This window comes from Salvia hispanica, chromosome 4 (genome assembly GCF_029641045.1).
Source record: "Salvia hispanica isolate PSC_SH4W2 chromosome 4, Shi_PSC_v1, whole genome shotgun sequence".
Lineage (NCBI taxonomy): Eukaryota > Viridiplantae > Streptophyta > Magnoliopsida > Lamiales > Lamiaceae > Salvia > Salvia hispanica.
Genome location: NC_142695.1, coordinates 55,022,040 through 55,039,491, shown reverse-complemented (window position 1 = coordinate 55,039,491; position 17,452 = coordinate 55,022,040). Strand labels below are relative to the sequence as shown.

Here is a 17,452-nt window from a genome sequence, read left to right as displayed (position 1 = left end):
CCCACCGCCGTCCCCCGAGAACAGCCAGAAAATTCCTCCCAATGGGTCCCGACCCCACGGCCTCTGGAATTCTGTTCTTGACTCGATGCCGGATCCAGTCACGGCGCCATGGCTCGTGGTGTCTGCGCTGAATCTGTGAAAAATGAGAGATGGCTAATTGGGGAAGAAAGACTTCAGTTGGGCTTGGGCCTTGTACAATTAATTTTAGTATTGAATAATTAGAATATGCCTCATAATTTAATCCACGTTTCCGTTAAAATATATGGAAAGATGAGTATAAAAGCGTAAATTATCTAATTATCATTTTGTATACTTATTTAATGTTAACAACATTAAAAAAAAATTATACTCGGACTATATTTTATGTAACATCATTTATAAATTATTACTAAATAATTTGGTCATGTCATGATAACATATTTTTGGATTTTTAAGTAAAACTAGTATCACAGCTGTGCTATGCATAAATTAATATATTTTTAACACATTAATTTTTAATTTTAAATTAATTAATAAAATTAGAATCAATATTAACAATGAACAATATGAGTAACAATTTTAGTTATATGAGAAAAAAAATCCACACAAATCAACATTGAAGCATAATAAATTTGAAACAAATCACATAAGATAAAAATATACTATCACAATAAAAGATTACTCATAATTTTTAAAACTTCTTTATACACTACATTAACTTTAAAATTAAAATCAACCTCATCATTATAAACTGAAGGCATAAATTGAACATGATCTTGAGAGAGTTGTCTCAGCATCCTAAGAAACACTTGATCAGGCGTATTCAGTGATGAATTACAGCAAAATTCATCGAACGTGAACTATACAAACAATTAGCTATCAGTATTGCTAAGCCCCGACCCAAAAGTGCTTACTTAACAAAAGGCAACTTCACCATCAACTGCACCAAAGCCATGTTCTGAAATAGTACATATTGACAAATCCATCAATTACTATATTTTTTCCACTACACACCTCTAGAGTCAGTCAAAACTATACCACTGTATAAATTCTCTCCAAACTTGGCAGTAATTTCTCTTTATCATATCGGCTACGGGGCGGATCTAATGTGCAAGGAGGAGGGGCAAATGCCCTCCCTCAAAATTTCATATCTATGTATAAATTCTATTGTAGAAAAAAGTTAATATTAGTTTCTTCTTTAAATACCCCTCCTCAAACACTTCAAATATCCCCACATGTATTTTTGCTCCTTCTATGATCATTTTCTAGATCCGTCCCTGCGGCTACCAGTTATAAAACATCAATTATTGGTAAAAAAAAAACTAATATAGTGCAAATCGAAATTGGAATGGAATTAGTAAGTACAAAAAATGAATTGAAGGAGATACTATTTCATCAAGGACATTAGCGTTGTGGCGTACGTACTTACAGAGGCGGTAGTGGACGACGACGCGCGCAAGCTTCTCAGTGCTGGTGTTGGCGGAGCGTAGGAGCGAGAGCTTCCCGGGATCGAGGCTGGGATAGTAAAGGTAAACGAAGTTGGCGACGGCCAAGCCAAGAGCGGCGTCGCCGACGAACTCGAGGCGAGGCGGAGGGGGAGTCAGCACAGGATGAGTGCGTCAAGGCCTCTTCCAGACGCTTCTTCTGCTTGAAACAATAACCAAGGAGATTCTCCACTGCTCCTACCGATGCTTCAATGTCCGATATTTCTTCAACCTCGTCCATGTCCATCGCCTCCATCTCGTAGGAGCAACAACAATGCTATACTGCCTTTGTACGTATTGAAATTTCGTGAGAAGAGGTATAAAATTTTACTATTGTTTTTGAATTGATTACGTCTCTTATCATAAGCAATGTGGACGAAATCAATCACCGACTCACTATTGTCAGTTTGGAAGTGAAGAGAAACTTCTCACTCACTCCACTTAGTAAACCCTCCAACTCACCCCATAATCACACATTTAATTGCCTTTAAATTATATATATTTAATTTAACATAATTTTTTAAATTAAATGGCAATATAATTTTTTTCCAAAAACTCCTCTTCTATATATTGTATAGATATTAGTTTTTGAAATTTGGTTCCACATTTTTTATGGTGTGATTTGATTTTGAAAAATCAAACATAACGATAAATAAATTATTTTTATATTAATAACATTATTATTATTTTGAAATTTGGTTTCACCTCTTTAATCATGTTTTATTATTCTTTTACTTTGATTATAGCAATTATATTTTTCCCTAATTTTAATAAATATGATCAATATATTTTGTATTATTAGTTACCTTCCACTTTATATTAATGATTAAATTTCTTAAAAAGACCTTGAGTTTCTGTTAGTTGTTCTAGTTAATGTTAAACAAGAACCATAACGGCTAGAAGAACGTGGGATAGTTGATGATAATTCAGACAAGATTGAAATTGATGAACAAGAAATTATGAAAATATATTGATAGTTTTGATGTGAATATTTTGTATCATACACGTAAGAGCCAATTATAAGATAGATTTATTTCATTTGTAATGTATTTTTATTAAAAGAACATATTTAAATATTATTATATTTATTTCTCGTTCGACTTCACGATTTTTAATTCCTGGATCCGCCATTGATGGCAAGGGTTTGAATCCTGCGAATGCTGATTTGGTGGAGGCGGATGATGATTTGCTGATTACATAATAGTATTAAAAATGGTTTAAATAAAAGATAAACTTTGTATTAGGGTTAGAATTGGATTTAATAGTGTCTATGCCGATAGTTTCCTTCTTTATACTGTTAATATTAATATAAATTTTATAATCAAAACATAAACTTTATTTCGGGGGCACGTCGTATAATTTACGCTACTAAAACAAATTCAGAAATAAAAATAACAACTTTATTCATAGATTGCTTTGATTTTATAAAATATCACTACTAAATAATCTTTTATGTTTACTTTTAATAATTTTGACATAAAAATTACTAGCTCTATCAGTATTAATAGTTGTAGGGTATTTTTCAATGTTAGCATCCCGGGAGCAATTATGGAGATACTCTCTTATATTTTGCCTACATGTGCTATATTATGCGATAAATAATGCTCGACTCATTATATCATGGTACGTGAAACACGAGCTAAAATAAGCGTAGATGAGAGTAGAATAAAGTACTGCATTGATGGATGCAACACGTGTGAACCAAGGATCGAATCACCATAGGCGGCGCGATTGCATGGGATCATAGTTACTTAGTTTACCATTTTTGGTAGTGGGTCTCATATTCCACTAACTTATTTCTACTCACATTTTATTATAAAACTAATATATAAAAGTAGGACTCACATTCCACTAACTTTTTCAACTCACTTTTCATTACATTTCTTAAAACCCGTGCCCGGTCAAAGTGAGACGAATATGTGGGACAGATGGAGTATATCTTTTACGTTTTGGTAATATTGTGTTTTGACTAGGGCTGACAATTTTTGATCCGACACGATAATCCGACACGAATCCGCACGAAGTTAACCCGACACGAACACACACGTTTAAGATTTGGGTCCTTATAGGGTCGACCCAATAAGAACCCGAAAATTTTGGGTTGGGTTGGGTCGGATGCTGGTCGGGTTGGGTTATCCGTTAAGAAAAAAAATATTTATTTTGATTATTTTTATTAATTAGAATAATATATTAAATTTTAATTTTAATTATTTTTATTAATTAAAAATATTAAAATTTTAATTTTATTAGTAAGAATATGATTAATACTATTATTAATTATTTTTTACGATAAAAAACATATTACTGCATACTTAAATTTTATTAAAAAAATTATTATTTTAATTATTTTAACTTTATTTGTAAGATTTAATTTTAATATTCTTTAATTTTATTATTTGGATTTTAACATTATTTAAATTAATTATTTAAATTTTGTAATATCTTATTTTATCGTGTAATATCAGATTTTAATTATATAATATCATATGTCGGTCGTTATCGTATAGTGTTTATATTGTGTAATAACTTACTATCATTAAAAAACAACCAATAATTTTTTGGATGACACGAAATCCACACGAATCCAACACGATCGATATTTTTCTGGATGACATGAAATCCGCATGAATCCGACACGAATCTGTTTGGGTTGAACCCGATAAGAACACGATGATTTGGGTTGGGTTGGGTTGGGACCTGATAAGATTGGGTCGATTTTAGGTTGACCCGATAGCAACCCTGTAACAGCCCACCCTCCTAGGGTACAATAAATGCGGCGGCTGTTACCCAAAACCGACTCCAAGAAATCAATACATAGGCTAGGGTTCATTCAAAGAGTACCGACCAAAAGAAATGGAAGAAATATCAGAGTATTTAATGCAACAACTCAACCTATAACTTAAGTAGGTAATCAAAAAGGAAATTTCATAAATCGGCGATAAAAACTTAGGAGTACGACATAGGTTTCAAGAATAAGGTCATAAGAAAAGTATTAAGGCCTCAAAACAAGAAAAGAGTGCCAATCGACCGAATCAATATCAGAGTATCAAAAACTTAGCGGAAAACGACCAAGAGATAAGTATAGCTATGTATGGAGACACAACTACATCTAGAGTTCAACAAATCCATATTCATTAATTAAGCTGCTCAACACCCGCCACCGCTCGTCATCATTCAACCTGCACATAGGAAAAACACATGCAGGGCTGAGTATTTTGAAATACTCAGTGAGCTCGTTGCCAAAACATTTTATTCAAAAAAATTATGCCACCCTTACCAAGTGAACTCGAGTTTTAAGCAGTTAAGAGAAATATCACGAGTATCACAAAATATATTTTCATAGACTGGCCAGTCAAAATATCTCCCCATTTTCCTCATCAAAATATCAATCACAATCATTCCATGGTGCGACGAAAGTGTGGCCACACTTTTCGCCCACGAGACCGGCCGACTAGCTAGGACGGCTCCCGATCCCCTCGTGTACACAGCCTGGTAGGGCTTGCGACCCATACTCAGACCCGAATTCGTATCAGCATATCAAGTATCACATTAAAACAGACATAGGCATGGCATAACAGTTAAACCACCCTTATAGCTCCGATAATTAATTTGACAAAATAAAAGAGAGTTTTTGAGAGTAAAGCCCACCTCGGCTGCTTAGATTTCAAGTAGTTTCGCTTTTCCGTTATCTGGCTTCGCAACCGAGGTTTCACCTTTAAATTCACATAGGCACGTATTCACGAATTAGGTTCAATTATAATTCTTAACTTATGCATGTCTCGTTACTTCCCTCTTTCCCAACGATTCACCTTAATCTCCATAACTCATAGAATTCAAGTCACACTTATCATATTTCACTAATTTCAAGTCATGCTTATCATACATACATATATTCCTTTGCATCTCAACCCTAGATCTATCATCATATCATACAAAAGTATTTAGCCATCAAGCACACACTACACAACACATACTTCGACACACACACACCACATGCATAACACACACACACGGAACACACACACCTCACCCTCTCGGCACACACACACACACACACACACATTCCCATATCCCTTCTTATCCCTTTTTTTCTCTCAATTAATATGCATGAAGGTTCAAGAACACCGATTAAATCGGTTGGAAGAAAAAGAAAAGAAGAGGTAGAAGAAGAACAATATAAGTCTTAAACGAAAATACCTTTTTAGAGAAAATCAATTGGTAGAAACAAAGTATAGGCTTGGTTCTTCAATATCCACGGATTAAACTTCGATTTCTTCTCAAAAGATGAAGGATTTATGGAGTAAAGTGGAAGAAAATTGAGAGAGTATATGGGGAGGGGATTTTCGAAAACTATGGGGGCTAGGGTTGGGGTTTTGGTTCTTATTTATAGAGTCCAATGAGATCTTTAGGTAATAAGAATAGAATATTTGGTAGGATCTTTTGCCTTATAAATAAATAGAATAAAATAATAGGGTGAAGTAGGGAAGGAAAATTAACAAAAATAGGAGATGGCCATATCTCCCTATTTTCGAAAATTAGGCTAGTTTAATTAGCCATGGTTTTGTTTTTGGTATTTTTCCATATAGAATATAATATCATGGAGCAAAATAAAAATAAGAAAAATCCTCCATGGAACAAGGTAATAGGCGATTTCTAGCCTATTTAAATAAGGTATGGATTTTGACTATCAATTAAAATAAGGTATGGTAAGGTTCTCTTGAAATATGGAAAGATTTGGTAGGATAATTAAATTCTAGGTATGGAAGGAAATCAAGTAAAGAGTCAAATAAAAATAATTCTTTCCTTCCCAATCATAGTGATTTTCGAAAATCACTAGAGAAACAAGGGGCTCGATTTTTCCATCTTTAAACAAGGAAATAATTGGCTTTTGGATTTAATTTGAATAAATATCCCAAGGACTAAATAAATTCCGGAAGAAATGGAATTTCTCTTCAAGGGGGCTAGGGTTCGAAAATTCCAAGAATTAGGGTGACAAGTATTTATGGAAATTTCTCTAATATTCTCACTCACCCTTAGATAATTAATTTACCACAAAATTTCACAAATTAATAAATCACATGCCACATCATTAAATCAAAAAGTTTGACTTTTCAAACTTTCCACACAAACCCTAGTCTCAAATTAATTATGTCACCTCGTGAAATAAGTGCATTCTCGATTCCACGTCATCATCATTAAATTCTAGGGCTCTAAAATTAGGGTTCTAAATTCCGAGATGTTACAAACCCAATCCGCATGATTTGTCAGCCCTAGTTTTGACCTTATGCTCTAGAGAGGCACTATCATGTCGAGAACCTTTGGGTCTGATTCATGATCCGTGAGTTCGTATTACGTCTCATCTGCTATCCGAATCTGAATCCAATCCTCAATAGCTTCGATCCGAACGAGCATTTCCGAGTTAGTCGCAATTCATCATTGTCTATCTCTTCCTTCCCCGCTTGTTTGAATGTAGTATCGATTATATAAGACAATAAATATCGATTACGGTACGCGAAACACGAGCTAAGAATAAGCGCAGATTAGAGTAGAATAAAGTGTTGCATGGATGCATGCAACACGTGTGAACCAAGGATCGAATCACCATAGGCGTGATGCATGAGATCATATTTAGTTAGTTTGTTGATTGAGTTGTTATTTCCGTACGTGGAGCTATATAAGTTGCTTTATAGTTGTAATTTGACATATCTGAATTAATGCAAATTGCTGCTCATTCTTCCCCTCTCTCGCCTATCTGTGGTAATTCTTTACATATAGATGGGATCTTGGTCACTGTTCCAATCATCGGACACCCTGGTCTTGCACAATATTACTCCTATTAAAAAAGAAAATAGATACTCCAATAAACAACGAGTTGCTTAATATAGTTGTATCTTTTAGGTTTTGGTAATATTGTGTTTTGACCTTGTGCTAGAGAGGCACTATCACGTCAAGAACCTTTGGGTCTGATTCATGATCCGCGAGTTCGTATCATGTCTCGTCTACTATCTGAATCCGAATCCGAATCCAATCCTCAATAGCTTCGATCCGAACGAGCATTTTCGAGTTAGCCGCAATTCATATCCGCTTATTTAAATGTATATCGTATTTGTAATGAAGAAGATTGATAAATTTATGTCTTTGTGTTGATATTTTTTACATACAAAATTGATATTAGTTATTAGTTTATTTGATCACACACTACTTGTCACATATCGATTATATAAGACAAAAAATATAAAGTTGGTAGATCAAACATGATATTTCTCCGGGTACACTACGATAAAATTAATTCATTTAGTTTAAAAATTATAGTATATTAAATAAACAAATAAAGATTTACCAAAATATAAAAACATGACTACAACAAAAACATAGTACTATTGTTCTAAGAGAGATGCTAGCGTTACTCGAGGTCGCTTCATCGCGGGAGCTTTGCAGAGGGGGCAGAAGTTCTTGCCACGGAAGAGCCACCGCCGTAAGCAGCCGGGATGAAACTCATGGCCGCAATCCAAAGCAGTCACCGATCCACGGTACAGATCGTCCAAGCATATGCTACAAACTTCCTTCTCGTCTTCAATACCGGCATTGTCGTCGCAGCGACGTGACTTGAAGCCTGAGAGAACGTCGTCTGAGTCTTCGTACGAATCCGACAAAACCCTTATGACGAGGCCGAACTCGGGGAGGAGGCGAGAGAGAGAGTGAGGCACAGGCGCGGCGGTGAGTTGAACAAGATCGACCTCGATAGAAGATCCTCGTTGACGGTGTTGCTCTACTTGACTCATTGCGGTGTCGTGCTCCTCCAACGTCCATGGCGACCATAGAATTGTTTCGAACTTAATAGCACGAGCCATCGCCTTTGATTTTTGGCTGAGAATTTGGTGATTTGAGAAGTTTGAAGGGTGTATCATTAAGGGGAGAGGCTGGGATTTAAATAGCCCGAATATTGGGAAGAATTTGATTTTGAGTTGGGTTAGGATTTGACAATGTTGTGATTGCTATCGAAAAATAATATCGTACATGCAAATATTGGCATTGTGGATTGGCTTTCCATGCTGTCTATATTGCAGATATATTCTTTATTTATAATATTGAGATGAATTTTTATCATAATTTAAACTTATATTTGAAGGCCTGATGAATTGGATCAAATTGTATATTTTTATTTGAAGGCCATGTTTTACAATTTACGATACTAAAAAAATTCATAATAAATAAAAATTTGAAACTTATTTTAATATGGCAAACTGAAATAAAAATTGCAAATTTTTTATTAACCACATAATTTTAAAAATTTGGTTAAATATGATCAATCTCATAACTTTAATACTTTGCGGAGTGTATAAATTTATAAAAAAGTTAAGGATTTCAGCTGCCACGTTGAACACAATATTGAAAAATATCAAAATTAATTATAACATAATTATTTTTTTAAACAGAATTTTATTAAACTTTATGATTATATTAAAAATTTCCTTTTAAATTTGATTAAACTAAATGATTATTTTAAAAATTTTCCCTTTTAAATATGAATATATGATAGTAGTAGGAAATTGGCCAATAACCAAAATGAGATAAGTCGTTGAAACATTTCCTGAAATGAGTAGCGCTTTTCCCACAACAGTAAATTACTAAATTTAACGTTATCCTTTCCGATTGAAATTTTGGTTGCTCTCTTTATCCTCCTAAAGGAGCAAAACCTTGTCTCTGTTCTGCTTAAACCCAACTAAAATTGATGTACTAAAAACCCAAGAACTATTTTGGAATTTATCCATTCGGAAAATGGCGTCTGTTACTCCTTCCTGGCGCTATCAAGGTCATTCCTTTTCCCCTCTTTTATGTTTTTTTTCCTGAATTTTATTCTTTACTTTAAATTTTTGGATTCTATGATTTCAGATGGAGGATTAAGAAGGATAGTTTCAGTAGACGGGGGCGTCACCAAGAATCTCAAGGTTTGAACTTTATTTATTTATTCTGGCAAACTGTTGATTAATTTTGGAGTTAATAGAATTGTCTCATGTTTTTTACTTGAACTGTTTCTTGAATTCAATAATCGTACTCTATTTCTTGAATAATTAGGCTTTTGTTTCCTGATAAGTTGCTAGTACTCTAAAAATCGTGTCTTGGTTTAGAGTATAGATTGGAATGATGAAGTAATATGGATTTGTTCATAATTGTAAAATGGATTAGGTATTTTCCACATTTCTTTTTGTTTTCCAAACAATGGTTGCTTTAAGAAGTTGCAATTCTATGCTGGTTATAAATACATGTCATTCTCCTCAGCGTTTTATCCGTTGGGTTGGTGCAGCTTCCTTTTGCAGGTCCATTTTCTTCCCCAATGTCAAATTTTAGAGTTGTAACCATCTCTCCGTTAAAGAGGGACCCTTTACTTCATCGAATAAGGTGCGAGAAAGATGATAAACAGAGCCCTATCGAGCATATATCAGTTGAGCGTTATCCGTATCATAGCTATATGGACTCCACTTCCGGTCAGATGGAGCCAGCTTCTGGTGCTCGTGCGAGCATTCCAGGGGAAGAGTACTGGCCGGAAGGCACATCAAGTCGAGTAAGGGCTGCACGGGCTCCTGAGCCAACGGGCGAGTCAACTGGAAAGCCATCTTTCGGGAAAAACCCTGGAAGTAGGAGGAAAAGGAATAAGTCTTCGTTTTCTGCATCTCAGTCTTCAGAGACGACGAATGTAGCTGTGAATGATCAAGTGGAAGCTGAAACTCAAGAGGATTCGCTTGATGAACAAAAAGATCAGTCGTCTGGATATGTTGTCTATCAGACAGAACCCACGGGAGATGAGTTGAGTAGCTATGAACTTGACAAGAAGATTGGAAATCCTCACCCCTTTATTGATCCGGAGGTGAAGAAACCGATTGACGATCCTCTTACAAGTGATGAACTGTGGTGGAACTGGAGAAAGACTGATAAGGAACAATGGTCGAGGTGGCAAAGGAGGCGACCGGATGTTGAGACAGTATGTGCATTCTGAGATGAGAAACTAACGCTCACACTTGTATGTTGAGATCACATTTGGTATTACTTTTTCTTTTCAGGTGTTTCTCAAGGCCATGGCAGAGACTGGGCAAATTAAGCTTTATGGTGAAGAACCGACCCTCACTGAATGCGCTCTTTTCAGAGCTAGACGTCATATTTATAAAGAAGAGAGGTAAAGCGTTTTTTCTTTAGCTAAACTTGCATTTGAAATACTAGTATTTTGTTTGTTTTGAGATGGGGATTTTTCAGATTAAGTTACGGTGGTGCATTTATTCTTTTCGTTCCCTTTTTCTTCGATATAGATACCTTATATGGGACTAACTGTTCATCCTGTTTTAGACTTTATAAATTGAGATTGAAGCAACCAACATACAATATCTTATTTTTCTTGATTAAGTTTCTCTGGTTGTCTGGGATCATGGTAATGTTTTTATTCCAAGAAAAGAGTGAAACAAGCATTTGTGTCTAATGCTTAACTGAAAACAGTTAATGATGTATTCTGCCTATGAGTCTATGACCGTTAACTTCTGAAGGCGTAGTGCAAGCACAATAGGAAAATTGTTACGAAATAAACTGTAAAGTGAAGGTTTATTTCTTCGGATTCATTTATCAATATCGGCTTTAAAATTATTATGTTTTGGTAGCCAATTTCAGTTTACTTTGACTTGTAGGCTTCAGCAAGAAAATGAAAGGCTGCAAACACTAGGCCCCATAGCTTACTATTCAGAATGGGTCGAAGCTTGGAAAAAAGACACCTCACGGGAAGCAGTGCAGAAGCATTTTGAAGAGACTGGTGAAGACGAGACCACACAACTAATTGAGATGTTCACATATCAAACAGATCGAGAGTACCGCATCATGATGGGTACTGATGTCCGTATTCCCCGAGATCCACTAGCAATGCGCATGCGGGAGGATCAAATAAAGCAAAGTATATCCGCCTTTGTCATCCCTCTCTGTTGATCTCATTATCTCGAATGCTATAATTTTTAATATTTCCGGTATCCTGTCTTTGGCTTATGTAATTCACTCTTGTTTGAAGTATGGGGTGGAGATCCTGTTTACCCAACTATCAACTACATTCAGGATCCGAACGAGGTGATTGATTACAGGGGTCCAGATTTTCACGAACCGACTCCAAACATGCTTGATTATCTAAAAGAGGTTTGGCGCAGTTGATTACTTGCACATCTTTTTTAATTTATCACATAAGTATATCTCATTCCATTCCCTCGTACATTATAAATCGAGTGATATCTGAAATTTTTTATCAGCATGGAAAAATTATAACAAGAGAGGAAATGGACGAAATCCTAGCCAAGGAGAAGAATGAAGTAGTCGAGGTAATTGCATATTTTCCACAGTGGAATTGCCTAAATTTGAGGATCCGTCGATTCCTCTTGTTCTTTTTTGTAGCATTTTCTGTGATTTTGTTAAGCATTCCATTTCTGCAACAGATGGCAGACATGGATGATGCTATGGCGCAAGCAGTCGACATAGGAGAAAATGATGTGAGAATCTTGTCCTTCACCATTTTGGACCTCTCTTGATTGTTCCATTTGTTTTTAACACGATACATATCATGCTCGAGTTTGTATTCATTCTCTTGAAAATTGAGACTATTACAAGTTGGTTACACATTTTCTGAGTTCTAATGACAGGACGAAGGAGAGGACAGCGAAGATGAAGTGGAAGACAAAGAAGATGAGAAAGTTACACGCAATTGGAGCATCGTAAAAAGCAACAACGAACTGCTCAAGCCAAAAGTAATTCAAAACTACTAATCTACACAGTTCTTACTTAATGATATCTGAGATGCACCTAATCGTGTTCCATACTTTAGTCGCAGGCGAAGCCCAAAAAGAAAATTGAAACTCTGGAAGAAGCTGTAGATGATTCCGAGAACTTGACAGACTTTCTTTTAGACTTCGATCAAGAGGATTAGTTTGCCTCTTATGTCATGGTTGAGTGAGGTAAGAGAATCAATGTCTCTCGAGATGCATCTCAAACTAGACAGCTTAAAGTTAAATTTGGTGTCGCAAGTTTCAGGGTGGAGACGAGAGCGAACTCCTCTGAAACTGCTGAAGACATGCATTCGACTTAGATTCTTTCAGTGAATGCTGCTATTGTGACACTGAGGGGAGAGCTATGAGAGATAGCTCATGGCGAAGGCGAAGGCGAACGAGCGAATTTGCACTGTCATTTTTTATGATAAGTTACAAGTAAGAAAATGCCAAGTATGAACTATCTCAATTGGTGTTGGATTTTAGATGTGTATATAATGTTGTTGTTTCAACCAGATTTTATATATTGTGCAACATGTAATTCTTGGATATACCATCATTTCTAAATTATTTGTCTACTTTTTTTCTCTTTCTTTTAAGTTCGGTGTTTTGATGGTTGATGATATGTTATAGTTTTGGCAGAAATCATCATATTTAGTCAAATTTAAAGCAGAAGCAGAAGAATTCACTAGTATGTATAGATATGTATAGGTTTACTTCATATATTTTTAATTGTGGTTTTCATTTATAAATAAAATTGTGATTATGAAATGACTATTATAGTAGTATTAATATGAACATTAAATGCTTTACCTAAAAAGTGTGGTTCAAAATATGTAAAAATAAAAAAGAAAATTAATGTTTATAGAGTTTAATGGGCCTTCATTTTTTATAGGCCGACTCATATGATGAAAAGCCTAAAATAAAGTTGGCTCATATTAATTTCTGAATCACTACTAAGCTAATGTGATGCTAAATGGTTGGATCTTATCGACGTAATAATCATAGATTGAACGGCTGAATCGGTAAAATTGGATCTTTTATTACAAAAGACGTAATACTCATTCCGTCTCACTATAAGAGAACCATTTTCTCTTTTAAAATGTTCCACTCTGAATGACACATTTCTAAAAATAGAAACATCATTCTCTATTATTTCAATTTTTCTTACTTTATCTTCTCCACTCAACTCACAAAATAACACTATATAAAATCACGTGTCGAATAGAAATGCTCCACTTAGCATGGAACGGAGGGAGCATAAAGTACAAGGTCAAAAAATATTAGCAAGTGGCCACTGTAAAAGTCAGGATTTTGAAATGATAAATAGCAGCATACCATATCAAAACTGTATTTATGGGCCCTAAATTTTCCTATTCTTTAATTTGGTAGTATTATCCAGCTTTCATGAATACTTAATTTTGGGGTTGGCCTACACTATCCATGTGATTACCTTTGAGATCTTAAAAGTGCTTTTCTTTTCATACACATCAAATAATGAGATAGAGAGAATCTTCCATCTTTGATAAGTTTCTTTGTACTATTAATTTTACATTAAAATTTGCATTATTCGTTATTAAGATTATTGATATCCAACGAATAGAGTATTTTGAATAGAGCGGTGATTTATGCAAGTCAAACCCCACCACATGTGTCACATTATGTCATTAAAATATATGGTCCCATCATGTGTATAGATTTTTATTTTTCAAACCTCAATAATTCTCATGCATATATCAGTATCTTTCTCTCTCAGAATAATTAAATAAATGGATCTATGTAAGTATCTACAGTCCCATTCTAGTTGGCTAAGTTAGGTTAGAGATTTTAATTCATGATTTTGAGGTCATTTAATGCATTTTATTCTATAACCCACAATTTGGATATAGAATTTATATTTAATTAAAAATATTAGATGGTATCAGACAATATTGTGCTAAATATATATATTAAAAAAATAGGGACCCTTTGTCCCTTAATTCTTGGAAAAGAAAAAGAGAAAGCGAAAGACAAGAAATTCTAGGACTAGTATAAAATTTAAGGAGCATTTTGTTCCTTAAATCCCGGATGTATGATATAAAAATGATTAGTGAGGTCGGTTTTAAAACATCATAATTAAATACAAACGTCGTACATTAAATTATTTCTTTTTTTAGGACTTTCTTAGTTAGAAGACATGTGTGTTGGATAATCTGTGTCACCAAAAACACGATCAAGAAACCCAACTAATTAATTGTTTTCTTGTTTCCTTGCCTTGTTTCCCCCTTTTTTATTCATAATAGGGATTTTACTAATCATTAGGGTTAGTTATATAAACTTTAAATAATCCTAACTATCACTTCCGTTGTACAATGTGAAAATGATAGTTGAATTTGATAAAAGTATAAAACCCTTACATATTCAAAAATATAGCAGTAGTATATCAATTGTTAATGTTATCAACGAAGTTTTTGTTGGCATTCAAAAAATAATTATTAAGTTTAATAAAAATTTAATTAATAATCCATTAAACAAATATTGGATAATAATTAAACATATACTCCTATTTAATCCAAAATTTATAGTAGCTATTGATTGTAGTACTGTTCTATATTTTCTCTAATAGAAAATGGCTCTGGGAGCAAAGTAGTTCAAGATTAATAGTAATAGAAATAATTTTTTTCAAAAAAAAGACCAATCGTAAAAGTAGTAGTAAATCTAATTGCAAAGTAAAGATGCAATTGTAGACTCGTCAAGACACAAAAACAAAAAAAAAACAAGAAAGTCACCATTCTTGAGAAAAGGCAATTACTATTATTGATTTTTATATTTTTCATGATAGCATAAAAATATTGGGGTAAAACTAAGTTAAGAAAATTTGAGACGGCGGCAAACACTAATTACCAATATCATTATATTCCTAATCATCATAAACACCCCCATTGAATAACTGCATTTTATTTATTTTTTTCTAAAAGATTATCATTTCCTTGATGCACACGAGCATGATTAACACCTGGGGCTCCACTAATGATATCGTTTAAATGGCTCTATTTATTCCATATCATTTTTAAACATGCTAATCCGAAGTTGACATGCTTGATTTGATAATTAACAAATTATTCATGTCGTTTTCATAATGATTAAATATCAGACTCTTTTGCATGAATTTAATGTCACATTATAATTATTTCATAATTGAGGCATGCTCGAATTGAAATATGTTGGGGATACTCAAATATATAGATATAAATTCGAAGTTTATAATGCTAGAGAACCTTATTTCGTGCCACAATAGTCCACTAATTATCATCAAAAACAAAATTGTTTGGGAATTCAATTTAATTTCCTTTATTTGGAGGGTAATATGGTCTTATGGTGTTAGCACATAATGGGGTTGTATCTAAGTATCTAGCATTAAAATACTTGAAGGATAGATTCATGTGTCGAAACAAAGCGTCGTAATCAAGTGTTAAGTCCTTTTTAATTAAGGTTAATGACGGCTACTAATCATTACCCCTACTTAATTATAGGTGAGACACAATTGCAAAAAGATCCAAATATTCTACCCTCCTTGAAGACCAAACCACTAAAATGGGCAGGTGGTGTAGAATTACACGTGTCCAATGCAGTCATTTCCACAGTCAGCCCACTATGTGGGCCCACATGTGTGAAAACGGATCCCATGTGGATTTTATGGAGAGAAAAAAAAAAGGCAATACATCTTCGTCCTGCTGTAGTTGAGTCGTATTACACTATTACTGCTAGTATTCATCGACATTCTATATATTCGAGTCAATTTATTTTCTTATTTATCTTCTTTTTACTTATCTACTAGTAGTACTTTATCTAACTATATTCCTTCGTTCATGAATAAATGCATCATTTTTCAACTAAAAAATGCATAGAAATTTTTTGAAAAAAGTTAAAAAAAATGAAATACAAATCTTATTTTCATGTAGTACTATTAGTTTTATTAAAGAACTATGAAAATAAAAATAACAAGAGAATAGCTCAAAACTCAATATAAGGCAATCGTTTTTAAATATAGAATGAACAATATTTAATTCTCGGTACATCAATAAAAGAAAATTAATTTTATCATGTTGAGTCGTGTACTAAAACTAGACCAATTAAAAATAAAACTTTAACAAATAACACAGACTCTAATCCGTTAATATTACTTTCACCATATTTTTTCTATTTTTCTTAATTTACTAATTACATTGTCATTTATAAATTGACTAACTTTTTGTGAACGAAAAAAATACTTCATCCATTTAATTATAAGTGAGACTTTTTTTTTTTAAAGCCGTTATACTATAAATGATACATTTTCTTTTATAAATAACCCTATCATTCTCTCTCTTTTTCTATATCTTCTCTTACTTTATTTTCTATATTTTATTTTAATCTTCGTAGGTGAGGCTGAAATATATTGGAGGATAGCATCGTGAAAAAGTGCAAAATAAGTCGGTGGGCCTGCAGGCGAGGAAATCCAGAATTAGTAGAAATTTGGTGGGACCCACAAATCTAAGAGGTGAGCTGTTACTTTCTTTCTTGTCCTTCATTTTCTCTTCCATGCACCTCTAAATTTTAATTATCTAAAAATTGCGATTTAATTATTAATTATGCTCATGTGAAGTACTCCCTCCGTCCCAGAGTAAGAGTCATTTTTTGCCATAAAAGTTCATCCTAGTTTAAGAGTCACTTTTAAAATTTTCCATATCTGGTCATGCAATTTTACCCAATTCTTCATCAAAATTACATAAAAATATCATTATCTATATTAAAATAAATCAAAAGTCAAAAGAGACTCACCTTCAACCAACTCCACCATCTCACTTCATTTATTACACACTCTACCATCTCAATTCATTTATTACACACTCCAACATTTCATTTCATTTATTACACACTTCAACTTTTTCTTAAAATCCGAGCCATAACAATAAGTGACTCTAAATATGGAACGGAGGGAGTAATTATTAATTATGCTCATTTTCTCTTCCATGCACCTCTATTTAGACAACGAGAAAGTAGCATGTATACATGTCAAAAACTTGGCTTCCATGTCACCACTAACTTTACTAAAAATTAGTTTGATGAGACAATTACAAATTATATTCAGGTTTCGTTCACAAAAAAAATTAAAATTCATAAAATTAACTAGAAGTCAATTTTAAAAATAGTAAATCATGACCGACTACATATTCATGTGAAAAC

The 17,452-nt window shown here is 33.7% G+C and overlaps 1 protein-coding gene across 2 annotated transcripts; it reads left to right on the top strand.

The window, feature by feature from the left end:
* The first annotated feature begins 9,157 nt into the window (after positions 1 to 9,157).
* PTAC12 (plastid transcriptionally active 12) lies at positions 9,158 to 12,846 on the top strand. 2 transcript variants are annotated; one of them, XM_048089197.2, is made up of 11 exons: positions 9,158 to 9,276; positions 9,357 to 9,412; positions 9,769 to 10,443; positions 10,523 to 10,635; positions 11,135 to 11,394; positions 11,506 to 11,627; positions 11,738 to 11,806; positions 11,921 to 11,974; positions 12,125 to 12,229; positions 12,307 to 12,436; positions 12,507 to 12,846. In XM_048089197.2, exons 1-10 carry the CDS (start codon positions 9,243 to 9,245, stop codon positions 12,406 to 12,408), a joined length of 1,590 nt encoding a protein of 529 aa, XP_047945154.1. In that variant the 5' UTR covers positions 9,158 to 9,242; the 3' UTR covers positions 12,409 to 12,436; positions 12,507 to 12,846. The 2 variants fall into 2 exon arrangements, with proteins under 2 accessions (XP_047945154.1, XP_047945153.1); XM_048089196.2 differs by having other exon boundaries at positions 9,160 to 9,276; positions 12,513 to 12,846.
* Positions 12,847 to 17,452: the final 4,606 nt, after the last annotated feature.

Bases quoted from the DNA above. Each gene is read 5' to 3' on its own strand.
- PTAC12 (XM_048089197.2), top strand. From the start codon at position 9,243: ATGGCGTCTGTTACTCCTTCCTGGCGCTATCAAG. The intron at 11,628-11,737 runs GTTTGGCGCAGT...ATTTTTTATCAG, and splicing joins TGCTTGATTATCTAAAAGAG to CATGGAAAAATTATAACAAG. The intron at 12,230-12,306 runs GTAATTCAAAAC...TCCATACTTTAG, and splicing joins ACGAACTGCTCAAGCCAAAA to TCGCAGGCGAAGCCCAAAAA.